This window comes from Pleurodeles waltl, chromosome 11, assembly GCF_031143425.1.
Source record: "Pleurodeles waltl isolate 20211129_DDA chromosome 11, aPleWal1.hap1.20221129, whole genome shotgun sequence".
Classification (NCBI taxonomy): Eukaryota; Metazoa; Chordata; class Amphibia; order Caudata; family Salamandridae; genus Pleurodeles; species Pleurodeles waltl.
Genome location: NC_090450.1, coordinates 975,506,588 through 975,520,272, shown reverse-complemented (window position 1 = coordinate 975,520,272; position 13,685 = coordinate 975,506,588). Strand labels below are relative to the sequence as shown.

The 13,685-nt window shown below is 45.5% G+C and overlaps 1 protein-coding gene across 1 annotated transcript in view; it reads right to left on the bottom strand.

Annotated features, from left to right (window-relative positions):
• Window positions 1–13,685, bottom strand: part of MAPK1 (mitogen-activated protein kinase 1) — a 324,545-nt gene that overhangs the window by 183,752 nt on the left and 127,108 nt on the right. The window contains exon 3 of the mRNA XM_069215246.1: window positions 11,796–11,985. Within this exon, the coding sequence (XP_069071347.1) occupies window positions 11,796–11,985 (190 nt within the window). The remainder of the gene's footprint in view (window positions 1–11,795; window positions 11,986–13,685) is intronic.

Here is a 13,685-nt window from a genome sequence, read left to right as displayed (position 1 = left end):
AGCACGGTTAACTGAAAGTGTTCACGCCCTACCACGAATCGCAAGTAATGTCAGTGGGCCGGCTGGACGGTAATGTGGAAATAGGTGCCCTGTAAGTCCAACGCTACCATTCAGTCTTCAGGGCAGACAGGACCTGAGCTAAAGCTAGCATTTTGTTTGTATGATGGTGGCATGGCCGAAGGGGAAATTTCAAAGGGGAGAGAGTAGCCGCTTTGGACAATTTGCAACACCCACCTGTCCGTGGTGATGGATTCTCAGTGGGGCAAGTGATGGCAGATCCTGCCACCAACTGGTCCAGGATGTTCCAATGTACTAGGAAGGCTTGGAGGCAGTGGAGGGGGCGGGCCTTTTGCTGGAGTATGGGAGTATTGTCACAAAAGACATGCAGTGCTCACGGACCATAGCGCTAGACTGGCGGAAAAAAACTATTTCTTCCCAATATTTTTATATTTAATTCACTATCTGGGGAAGCGGAAGGAAATGCACCAGAAGAAGAGGAAGCCTGGCTAACAAGGTCCTCAGGCGTAGGATGTTGGGTCAGGAATTTTGGTTCTGTCGGCGCAGGCTGATGGCGGCGGGAAACCATCCTACTCACAGAAGCCCCTGTGCTGGGTCTGGACCAGGTACCCAGGAGAACGTCCGTAAGGGCTTCATTAGAAGTTGGAAGCACCAGGCTGAAGCACCTCAATCAGGAGGTTAGTCCTGACCTCCACAGAAGGAAGCTCGAGGTCAAAAACCTCAGCAGCCCTTCTCATCACCATGGAGTATGAAGCTCCCTTCTCTGTAGCCACGGTAGGGGAAGAAAGCATGCCAGCATCAGGAGAGGTATCTAGTCTGCTAGCATCGCCCAAATCCTGAACCCTGTCCATGTCCGTGTCCATGTCCGGGTCAAACTGGTATTCCAAAGGGTCTAGCCACCCCTCTACACTATCCCTGTACCCATACCCATACCCATAGAAAGAAGGGTCAGGATCCGTCCTGGGCCCAGTAGAGCACATGGAAAACAGAATCAGCATTGAGTGATGCCGTTCCGACTCTAGGTCGTCTGGGATCAGTAAAGGATCGACATGATTGCGGACCAAACCAATGTCGGGAGCGTTGGCGTCTGTCCTGACCCCCAGAGAGGGCACGTTGACACGACCGGCGTTGGTAATAGATCCAAGAGTGGCTCCCTAGGTACCCCCCCAGACCTGAGGCTGAAGCTGCCAGCACGGAACCCAAGGGAGCCCTCATCGACCCTCCTGGGCCCAAAGGTAAGGAGTACGGGTCGGTCTGCCGAAAGATAAGGCACATGGCATCATGGAACTCTGAACTGAGCAGGGGTGGCACCGGCTGCTGGAAAGTCGGGGAGATGCGGAGCAGTCACAGATGCAGGCTCCAAAGACAGAGGCCTAGAGCATCGAAGCTCTTCCCGCGTTGCAGCGACCGGGCAAAGTCCTAGAATGTTTGGCCTTCCTCAACTTATTCTTCTTGTAACCCGAGTGTCCCAAGGACCTAGAATGGGACGAGGAGGATGGATGATGACTCCGCGAGCAGTCTATTGACCTTCCTCTCGAACGAAACCGGGAGCGACGAGGAATCAAGCTCCGGGCTGTCATCAGCTTTATGAATCGCTCCCTCAAAGCCTTCGGGTTCATAGCCCGACACTGAGCACAACTTTGGGTCATGGTTGCTCTCCAAACAGCAAAGATAGATGAGATGCGGATCGGTCACCAACATCATTTAGTGACAGGAGTCGCAGGGTTTAAAACCAGTCTAATGGGACATCCCTCAACACATCCAAAACTCATCAAAAGCATTCGAGAAAAGTGTTGCAGTTTGTCAAAAAATGACTAGGGTAGCTCTTCTCTGGATCTGTGCGTTGGCTGGCACGGAGAAAACAACTGACATCAGCACACCGGGGTGGTGCCTATACACGACCGCAACGTCATCACGGTGACCACAATGCCAATGATGCACGTGGAGTCGACCGATGCCACCTGACATCACGCAGGGGTACTGCTCAAAGAAAAAGCTCCGGATCCAGTCTGGGGAAATTCTAAGGTAAGGAATCTGCAACTACAAGTCCCTATCTGATTATGCAGATTTATTTGCTGTTAATCTGTTATCAGTAGGGATATGTTGCTTCAGACGATGTGAGGTTAACAGTCTTCAATTCCATGTGGATGCTGTACCTTAGATTATCAAATAATTTAGCATCAACATCGTCATGAGTTTCTGTTCAAGTATGTTTGGATTCCCAGACAATGAACACTACCACCATCAACCAATTTGTGAGGACTTCCAAAGCTGAGGTCAGCCCAAACAAGAAGGAAAATATACTTACCTTCGGTAATGCCTTGTCTGGCAGAGATTCTCTCTAGTCGCAGATTCCTTACCTTAGAATATTCCGCAGGCATCAAAGTGGATCTGAAAACCTTTCGAGCAGGACCCCTGCGTGGTGGTGGGTGGCATTGTTCAGCTACGAATCAGCCGCACTGCAAGTGACGTGCACAATGCCTTTATAGGCACCACCCCAGTGAGCAGATATGAGTTTCTTTACGCAAATTTTGACACCAGTAGTACGGAGACACACAATATGTTGACACAATTGTGTATACTGGTTTATAGTATACTGTACACCCTGGTGTATACTTCAGGATCATTCCCAGAAGGGTGTTCCTAAACTGAAATCAGTTCACAGAGCGAGGAGGATGGGAAAGTCGGTAAAGACTCTGCCGCTAGTTAGAGTCTCTACCAGATAAGGTGTTACCAAAGGTAACTATCTTGTTCATCTGACAAACATCTAGCTGCATATTCCTTGCCTTAGAATAGGTACCCAAGCAACAGCTCCTCGCAGGTGGCTCTGCCAAACAGATTAGAACAAAAAATCCTGCCAGACCAAACGGGCAAAATGTCTGTCACAATGGACCTGACCATCCAGACAGTAATGTTTTGTGAACATATGTAAGAACACCCACATTGCTGCCTGACAGATGACCAGGACAGGAACTATGCAAGCTAATGCATGGCTGCAGCCTTGGCTCTGGTGGAATGAGCACACAAGCCCTCAGGGGCCTGCTTTTTTCCCAGTATGTAGCAGATCTTTATGTGGCACACTATCAATTGTAAGATGCTCCATTTCTACATTGTCTTTTCTTTCTTTGCCCCAACATACCTTAGAAACAGTTGATCAACCACCCGGAATTTCTTTGTATGATCAAGATAGAACGACAAAGCTCTTTCTGGGTCCAGGCGGGTGAGTCTCTCCTTTAGAAGCGGCGGTGCAAAAAGGGAAGGCAAGGTGATGTTTTGGCCTATACAAAAAGGTATCACAACCTTTTTCAAATCAGTGTGTCTGGGCAAGATGTTGTTTTAGGAAGGTGCACAAATAGTGCCTGCTGTTCGCTGATCCTACTGGTGGAAGTTAAGGCCATAGAAAAGTTGTATTGATGGTAAGCAAACAAAGTGGGTAGTTGTGTAGTGGTTCGAAAGGTGCACACACAAGAAAGGTCAGGACCAGGTTATGGCATGATGAATGACCTGGGAGAGACCTTTGAGGAACCTAGCCACAACGAGTGACTTAAAGAAAGTGGGCCTGGCAAGAATGCAGAAATGGCCAACATGTAATCTTTAACAGTGCCTGCCGGGCTAGAGCAAAAGCAAGCAATAAAACTTGGGTTGAAGATGCAGAAAGAGGGTCAATATCATGTAATGAACACCATTCAACAAGCTTATCCAAATGGAAGGCATATACCGTCTTGGTGGAAGGACGCCTCGCTGCCAGAACAACATCAGACTTCGGGAGGGAGGTCGAAGGCTGTCAATTGTCACCGCTCAATCTCCATGCATGAAAGCGGAACATGCACAGGTTCAAGTGCAGTACCCTGCCATCTGCTGCAACACACTCCTAACCCTATTGGCTAACACCCTCCAAAATAAGATAGAGAATTCTGCCAGGTGGGATTCACCTCAGCTCTGGGCACCATAGAGGTGGTCCCCAACTGGGGTGGACACTCCTCCTGGTATTTAATCATTTTCCCGCCAGACCTGCTTCCAAAAGTGGGGCCTGGTCCAAGATCGGGCATCTCCACTAGCTGCAGTGGCCTGAGGCAGCAAAACAAAAGTCAGGAGCCACTGCGGCTCACCGCTAAGTGTTGCTGTTCCTGCATGGGAGGGCGGGGGAAGAGGTGTGAAGAGAGGGGGAGAGGTATTTGGGGGCAAGGGGTGGGGGGGGAAGAGACCATGCCAAAAGGGCACTTTCCTACAGATTGGACATCCCCTGAAAAGCCAGTGGTTCAGACCCAGGTGTGGCGTCACTGGCAATGCAATCGCTCTGTCCACTGAGCGGTCATGTCCAGTCCTCATTTGATGATGAACTTCGCTGCATTTCACCAGTCTGATATGGCATGGTTGAGTGAGGCTCAGACTGCCTCGGAGAGTTTAGGCTGCACTTGCGCAACTAAGTCTAAGAGTGTGAGAGAGAGTGACAGTGTCAGAGAATGAGAGAGAAAGAGTGTGCTAAAGAGTGAGAAAGCGTGAAATAGCGCATGCATACATTCAGTGTCCTCTTGCTAAAGGTATCCAGCCTTTTGGATTTCCTAACCGGTGGAATCCGATGGGGAATGCGCCTGGGTTGATCCTTGAAAGAGGAGGGTCCATGATCTTCTTGAGTTGGACAGGGGTTGATCCGGCTCTGGGAAAATCTGGAAGGCGCAGAGCAGACAAAGCCCTTTTTTGGGGGGGGGGGGGTGCTTGGGGTCTGCAACTGTGTCATCGTTCCTGCACAGAGTCCAGTTCATTGCATTGTCACAGAGAAGTCAAAGGGCACTTCAACTTCTTGCGATTGTTTGACTTACCCAATGATTTTGACTGCCACGATGATTGCTGGGAGTGGCTACGCAAGCGATCATAGGACCTTCTGCGCGACCAGGCTTAAGAGTATCTCAGGGTCGTACGTTGTTGGGCAGCAAAAGACCTTCAGGAAACATTCTCTCAGCACCTTTAGATTCATGGCGTGGCAGTCCCTGCACTGCAAACCAAGTGTGGGTCTGTCACAGATATTTACCTGTGACAGGCACCCCAGGGTTTAAAACCCACTGTTTTTTGGGGGGAAATCCCTAAGCACACCAGGAGTAAGGGAAGTCAAAAATCTCTTCCACAAAATGTTCTAAAACACCTTCAAAAAGTGACAGGAAATAGCTCATCCATGTCTGCACTGACTGGCATGAAAAGAAAATAGCTGACGATAGTGTGCTGCCTACATAGGAACCACACGTCACTTCTGGCATGGACAACATTGATATGGAGCCAAAAGACAACACCTACCGGCGTGCAGGGATACTGCTTAAAAAATCCTGAATCCAGTCTGATGCCTGGGTAATATTGTAAAGTAAGTTATATGAGGCTAGAAGTCTACTGGAACAAAGGAGTTGAAAGTGAGTTCCCCCACCACACTTCATTGCTATTATCTATACCAGGAACAAATTTGTATTTGCCCTGCAGATCCAGCAAGAACAATTACCCTTTAGATTGATTCCGAATATGACATCACCTTAGCATAGTTCTGCAGCAACCTCTTGAGAAATATGGTCAGCATCGGCCTCAAACGCTGCTCTTTTTGGGAATCAAGAAGTATCTTCAGTGACATTGGGGGGCATATGAGGGTGGGCAAAGTTCTATACATTCTTAAGGCTAACTGCAGGAAAAATCCATCATCAAGATGTTTGCGTGGCAGTATGGGGGGGGAGGACATGTTGGAAGGAATACGGAGCAGTATCCTCTGCTATTGTAGAAGAAAAGCAGCCACCCTGGGCCTTACTGGTGTCTCGTGGTGCAGATCTGAGGAGTCACAGAGGGTTAGCTTATGTAAGGATTGAAGAAGATCAGGAAGGCGGTTTGCAGACCTCTGCCATGGTCTCCAAACCTGAAAGGGAAAGTTAAGCACAGAAGCAACTGCACAGTGAACTAATTATAGCCACCAATTTGGGTGCCATCCTATTCAAAGTCCAATCCAATACTGCAGTTAAAATGCTAAGTCGGAGAGGAGACATTAAGAGGCCTGGTGGTTGCTAAGAATTGGTTCACACATTTCAGCGATGCATGGGTTTTGTCACCAAAAAGGCAATGGCCATCAAAAGCATGCATGGCAATTCAGCATGAGCATCCCCTAAAAAGCTGTTAGTTCTAATTGATAGATGAAGCGAAAGACCATTGCCATTCCTGCAGAGTGAGACATGGAATTGACAGTCGAGCCCCATTCATTGACTGTATAAAGCACCACATGTGCAAGTAAACTGGGAAGTGACAAAATTGCCACCCTCAAAGTGTGGGAATGTCCTGCTAGTATGGAGGCCATGTTTATGATTTGAGTCCTAGACGCCCAGTAGTCAAAAGCTTTAAGCACAAATGGAGAAATGCTTAGTTTCCTTGTCAGGAGGGTCAGAGGAAATGGTGCAGCCTTTAGCAGTGCCTTAACATGCCTGCACCACTGACCTCTCCAGAGATCAGTGCAGAGAAAGGTAAGATGGGTGAGAGGGGAACAACCTGCGAGGCACCCTTTAAAAATGCAGAATGGACTATCGTTGGTCTCAGGTGTGGGCTTCTCTGGTACACCCCAGCCTCAATTATATGCCTTTGGTAGGCACTTTACATGCCCAAATCTCTGTAGAGGTTTTTATTCCATGCAAAGCACAGCAATTAAAGTTTAAGCAGCTGTTAAGGTCTAGCAAAAGCTTTGCTGTCAAGCCAGACTTAAAGTGATCAATAAAAAGAGCTTTAAGAAGCACTACTAGGACAAGAGGTGTTGGCTAAGCCCCCATGTTGATTTTCCTCTCTACTGTACATGACTGGGCAAAGGAAGTGTGCTTAAACTGAAGAAGAATTCTTGTATTGCACAGATTATGCTGAATATGGTAGGCCAGAGTTGGTTATGGCGACAAGCCAAATATCAAGGCTGCACACCCATGTGGGTAATTAGAAAAGGTATATCACATGCCATAGGCTTTATCTTTTTACCTTGGAAAGTTGTGGAAAGGGCAACAGGCTCAAATTGTTTTTTTTTTAGGAAAGTATTTGTAAAAGATAATGCGACCAAAGCTAAAGCCTGCATACCAGTATTTCCTAAAATGAATTCCCACAGATTTCTGGAGCACGAGATGATTTTGGATACCCCCCTCTAACAAACACTTTTTTTATTACATTTACTGCTCAGCGCTGGTGCCACTGGTGGGTGGGCATTGAGTAATTTGTGATCAGAGTACCAGGCATAAACAGCATTACCGAAGTTAAGAAACGTATTTGTCTGCTGGATACGTTTAACTACAGATTCCTCACCCTTAGAATAGATAGTAAATGTTGAGGACAGACAACCTTGCAACATTGCTGTTATGGAAGCCTTGGTCCTGGTGGAATGGACGGTCAAGCCATCAAGGGGGATTTTTTGGCCTTATCCACAGCAAGTCTTGGTGCAGAGTATGATCCACCTCGACAATGTCTTCCTGCACAAGTAAGCCCCCACAAAGAGTTGATCATCCACTTGATGGTCTTTAGCATGATCAATCTTAAAAAACTCAAAGCTCTTTTGGGATCCAACCCTTGGATCGTCCTCTTTGAAGGAAACGGGATGGGGGGGGCGCAAGAATTGCCAGTAGGGTAATCGACTGCCTGACTTGGAGGAGAGTCGCACACTTGGGCAAACCGATCTCAAGAGTACTCTGTACCAATCCGAGCGGGAAGGTGCTGAAGTAGTATGGTTGTACCAATAGTGCCTGCAGCTCACTCACATGATGAGCTGAAACCCACGCAAAGAGAAAAACGTTTTCAGAGCCAAGAGATACAGAACGCAATTATGTATGTACATGAGACAATTTTAAAAGCAAGTTAAGGTCCCGGTCATAGCCACATCCGGCGGCTGTAAGAACCTGTAGCAACCTGGAGGACAAGCATCCGGTTCTCTTCAGTGCGGCCCTGTGCGACAAAATTCATGGAAGTTTCGCAAAGGCTAACCCTTTGCTTCGATGTTACCGCAGTCTTTGTCCACAATAACGATGTCACTGCAGTCTTCGTCTATGATAGCGCTGAGCATTGTGCATGACCGCTAAACTGCTTATTTCGATGTGCACCCCTGGTTTCATTTTGTCTCTGTTTCAGGCTTCGGGCACAACTTTGCCCTGGAAAGCGCACCTGCCTTGAAGGGACTAAATGTCCCAGGGTTCACCGAACGGTGGCCATCTTGGGAAGGGCTCTTGATAAGCAAAGCCCTGCCGTAGAATACACGCTTGCTATTCCGTTTGGACTCTCCAGCTACAGTCGCAGTGTCTTCCTGCAGACCGATCGGTCCTAGACGAGATTCCTGTTGCTCCCTGATATCACCTCAGAGGATCAAGGACTCATAGGGAGACATTTGGTGTTTCTGGGGGAAGCAGAGTTTGACAACATGACGACAGTAAGAGATCGTTCGGATCTCAGGGGGTAACAGCACAGTAGCGTCAGCACTCAACTCAAGCATAGCACATGCTTATTTTTGGAATCCTAGTGCGCAAACTTAAGACTGCAAATGCACTGCTGCGCCAGTCAACCATGTTACTAAATGTTTAAGATGTCAGAGCGAGGCAAGTCCTGCTAAGGAAAACAACATACTGTTTCACGTAAATAGAGATGACCCACACTGGAGAGGCATGTATAGACTGCATAGTGTTTAAGGTCTGCACAAAGGCGCTACAGCGGCGCATCAAAGAACTGTTCAAGGTAACAGAAAAACAACCAAGAGTGACAGGAATTGCTCACATTTATTTACAGGCAACAGCTCGGAGGACAACATTGACAGCAACAGCTGAGCTTTGCATGGTAGGTGTTAGTATACATAAGCTGCATTGTTCCACAATACTGTATAGCAGGGAACAGTGGTAGATGTAATGATTAATCATGGTATGTTTTCTTTCCTTAAAGCACAACTCAATACCAGCTCAGGACCAACAAGCCATGTACACAGGGGATTATGGAGCCCCGGGGTTACACACACTGGGAGAAGGTGAGGGGAATCTTAAGCCAAATAACAAACCCTTATTGCTGTTTATGGGACTTCCTCCCAGCTGTTCTTTCCCCCACAAACATTTCACTCACCTGGCCACATCAACAGTCATTGCAATTATGACATGCTGACTTGGTGCTGCCTGAAGGTGGACTTCTGAATCATCGAGCAAACCCTGAGGAATTGCAAAGACGTCACTGACAGTCCTGCAGGTGATTTTAATAAGGATGGTTGGCCTTACAAACATAGAAAGGACGGAAGCCCAAATAATGACTTTTTTGCTGTGCCCACTGCAAGGTCTTGCAGGGTTTAAGAAAGAACAAAGAATGAAAGCTTAACTTGTAGGGAGTCAGTGCATCAGGCACCATACCAGGCAATGCACTTATCCCAGCGCACAGCATAGTCTGAAGGAGTCCCTCCAGGCACTCTAGCTGGAATGCATCTCCTAGCGACTGCGTTCACAGAAACTCCATAAGCACAAAACTGTTGACACTGCACGTTTAAAAGTGGCAAAAAGATCTAGACAGGGCTCTCCCCACTCATCGAATATGCCCTGCATCACCTCTGTATGCACACGCCACTTGTGGTCTGCCAGGCAACGTCTTCTCAATACAGAGGACCCACATTCAGGGACTCTGCCAAGTGGCTAGTGACCAGAAAGAGGTTCCAGAATCACATTCTTCCCTACATACTACAATATCAAATGGCAGTAGTGTTGCCTTTGGGGAAAACGTAACAGCCTTCCCCTTAGAGATGGTTGGAAAGCCTTTAGGGACAAATGAATGGCTGTATCTCCAGTGAGGTGATGTGGAGCTGGCCTTCCTCAGGAGACCAGGGGTAAATGACCTCCACCGCTACCAGATGACCGTTCCAACTCAGTAGCGATGAGTCAGTCACCACTGTCAGTTCTGGGTGGGGAAGAAACCATGACCAGCCACAGGACAAATTGATTGGTCAGCCTGGGGAAATGGTTACGTCAGGGTCATTTTGAGGAGCAGTTTAAAATAATAGTTGTATTGCAACAAAAGTAAAACAAAATGACTTATTGTGCATAGGCAGAACTCCTAGTTGACTAATGTGGTTAAAAAAGGTAATCATTTGAAACGTAAGCCACTCGGGATCCTGCACGGAGACAGAGAAATTCAGCGTTCATCAAGATCAGCAAAAATCCTATAATTAAATCTTTAGTATAATGCTAACATGCTTAACCTTTATCACCCAAAACAGCCCTGAATTTATTGGTGCTTTCTTCAAAACCACAAAGTAAAGACTGTATACACCTGTGCTCCTCTAAGTGCAAGCATTCAGAAGAAGCATGAACAGCCAAAAATATATATTTTCCTTGGAGGAATGTTTGGAGTTGAAATCCAGGGACTAAGTATTTGCAATTCTATACAGGCACAGAACTGGCTACTGCTTTGTTGCTCTAGTTTTCCTGACGTTGACAAAGAATTTTGCTGCTGACTATCAAAAAGATATTTGAAGGTGAATGTTAGGAGCTCTAGCTGCAGAATTCAAAATAATGTGTGAATATGGCACACAAAAATGTGTATTTTTGGCTATCATCATGCCAGACTTTGTGAAACGTGATACTGTCTACAGTTGATACCCTCAAAAACATTGAATCTGGAGACTGACGCCAGCATGTTAACCAAACTTAGATTAAATTGAGATGGAGCCATCTGGGATGGGGATGTTCTGCCCTTAGTCTGTGGAAATAAGGTTGTCTTAGAACATATCTGGCTTCTACAAAGAAGCAGGGAACAGTCTGTTTGACTTTAAGATCTGCTCTATTTTGTCATTCATCAGGATGTGCATCAGGGGTACACAATGCCAATATTGTTTTTGAAATACAGGAGAAGTGGGCTTCAGACTTACTGAAGGACTTGGCTGACTGATGGTTCCCAGGTGAATGCCTGCTCTGCTATGGTATCTCACTATCAAATGGCCCGTCCTATTCATAGGCCTCGCCAGCAAAATAAATAAATAAATGAGAAAAAAAAGCTTAGTCCCAAATCACTAAAAGCCAGTGAGATCTCTAAGCAAAACAATTGAGAGGTGCAATGACTGTGCATGCTTTGAGGGCGAGTCATGTGAAGTTATTAGGTCTCAGTAAAACCTGAGTAATTATCTTCTTCCCCTATACTTGCCTGGGTTATGAACTTTATCACTTATGTTTTGTTTTTCAATGCATGCTCTCATTCTGAAAAATAGCAGGGTTCATACAGTCGTAAAAAAGTCGGGACACGTAGGAACAAATAAACAGTGAATTTATAAGACAAGACAAAATAGTTTTCTGAGAAAGCAAAGCCCCCAAAAAATGATTTACCCAAAATGACATTCCTCTGCACTAAGGGACATCTGAGCATCTTACCTTCTTTAAAAGACAATGTCAAAATGCCTCCTGTGATAAAGGTGATGGTTATCCACAACTTTTTCTGCTTTGTTTTCTTTTTTAATTGGAATTAAAAAGTAATTCTTAGCTTTTGTCATGCTGTAGTGTCAAACCCTAATTCAGCTTGGATGAAAAAGTCCTAAGGCAAGCGTCTTTTCTTTATGAAATGGAATTGAGGAAAACAGATGTCTCAACTTACAATGTGTTCTATTACTGCACACTCTTTTTTGATGTGGAAGCAAACAAATTTTGAAAGAACGATTTTGAAACTGTTAGACAAGACCTGCAGAATACATTCATCTAAGTGTAAGCATACAATGATCAGAGTTATATCCAAGCTAATTTAAATTTAAAACTCCAATTTCGACAAAAGTATATAAAAATACTAACCTTAAGATCACAAGTTGTGTTAAGAAGCAAGTTTGATGGCTTTAGATCACGGTGTAGAACATTTGCTGAATGAATGTATTTCAGCCCACGCAAAATCTGATAGAGGAAATAACAGATATGGTCGTTGCTAAGATGTTGAGTTTTTAAGAGTTTGTATAGATCAGTCTCCATAAGGTCCTGTACGATGTATCTAACAATCATATGTAAGGAAGCAAACAGTCAATGACACTTTCGAATTATATACAACTGAACTGCACTTCAGGATATAGCATTTAATACAGTGATTGTGAACACTAACTTCGTTATTACCCATACCTTCATTATCAGAAGTTCAGGAAACAAATTTTCGTTGTCAAAGAGGGAAGCATTCCATATATCTGAAATATTCCTCTCATAAAAGGAAGGAAGTGATTTTTATATTGTATTTCACTAAAGAGTTACCAGTTGTCATTTTAATTTTAAAATTAGGATTAGTTCTGCAGGTCCACTAACCAGTTCCGTAATTACTATTCAAGGACAAGCCACAGCAACATTTCAAAGCACCTCCTGAGAAATGTTTACAAAAGGGCCCAAGCACAAAGTGCAATAATGGCACTTTTCAAAACCACTCATCAGTACTTTAGAGGGAGTGAAAGGTATTTACAGAGTGTAGCATGTCCCTACTTCAACTCTATCTGGTACTGTATTCCGGCACTGGAATAAGAATTTATTTGTTGGTGATCCCAAAAGACCAAGGTTAGACTGTGGAATTCAGTATTTTCCTAACTGACAGGAAAGATTTGGTTCCTGCCTTTAGTACACTGGATCCTGATCTCATGGTCGATACTTCTTCAAAGGTCTTGGTGTCAAACATTTAGTGGTGGCTAGAGAAAGTATTCTAACAGCTGGCAAGATAAAGTCTAGTAACCAAGGGTAAATGAGACACTGTAGTGAGAGCCTTCCAACGGAATCTTCAATTTCACTGCTCTTCTTAAGAAAAAATGAAATGTTATGTCATCAATTGACGAACACTACAAAGAGACGTCACCAGCGATGTTGGAATGTATACCAAATAAGAGTCTGAAGACTTATGTCTCAATGATTAAGGAGAAATGGATGATGTTCTTTTCCTTTTTTGGTCTCTGCGGCGTAGACTGAGGAGAGGCCCAAGGCCGAAAGGATGGAGAAATCCACATGGCTGCAGTGGCATCACAGACATGTTTCTGATGGGCAGCACTGAGGTACTCTTCGGTACTAATACTGGCCTTCGCGGTACGTTTAACAGTGCAAGTGGCACTTGAAAATGATTTTCTGCTGGGATCACCACCCTTGAAACTGGGGATTCAGAGATGTCAGAAGCAGATGACTGCTTCAACATCAATCTCCTGAATAGAGAGCCCCTCAAAGTCAAGCTGGTCAGTCCTTTTGATTGCTTCAACACTGATTTTGCTGACAGTGATCGATGGTGTCTCTTCGACATAATTTGTTTCAACATAATTTATAATGACATCAAAGAAAGACAATGTCAATGAAGTTAAAACTGGGCAGGTTGGACCATAGACTTAACCGACTGTACCTGTTGTTCTAGTCTAAATCTAACTCCTGCGGCCAAGCTATCCTTGTATGCTGATCATGTTAGTGCCAAACCACGCATCAACCTCGAATAGTGTTCTTGGTTGTGGCTGGAGCGATATTGATGGTGTCTTTGCCTTTACCTCGCTCCGGCTATACCTTCTCTGGAGACCTTGCCAGTAGAGTGCACAGTCTCAGGGGGGAGAGAGAGCCCCCTCTTTGGCTTGCACCCGCTGTTCCATCCACTCCTCCACGAGGAGCTCCAGTTTTCCAACCAAGGAAGAAAGAAAGAAATATCTCTCTCGCGCTCTCTCTCTCAGGAGGGGGCCCAACAGTGAA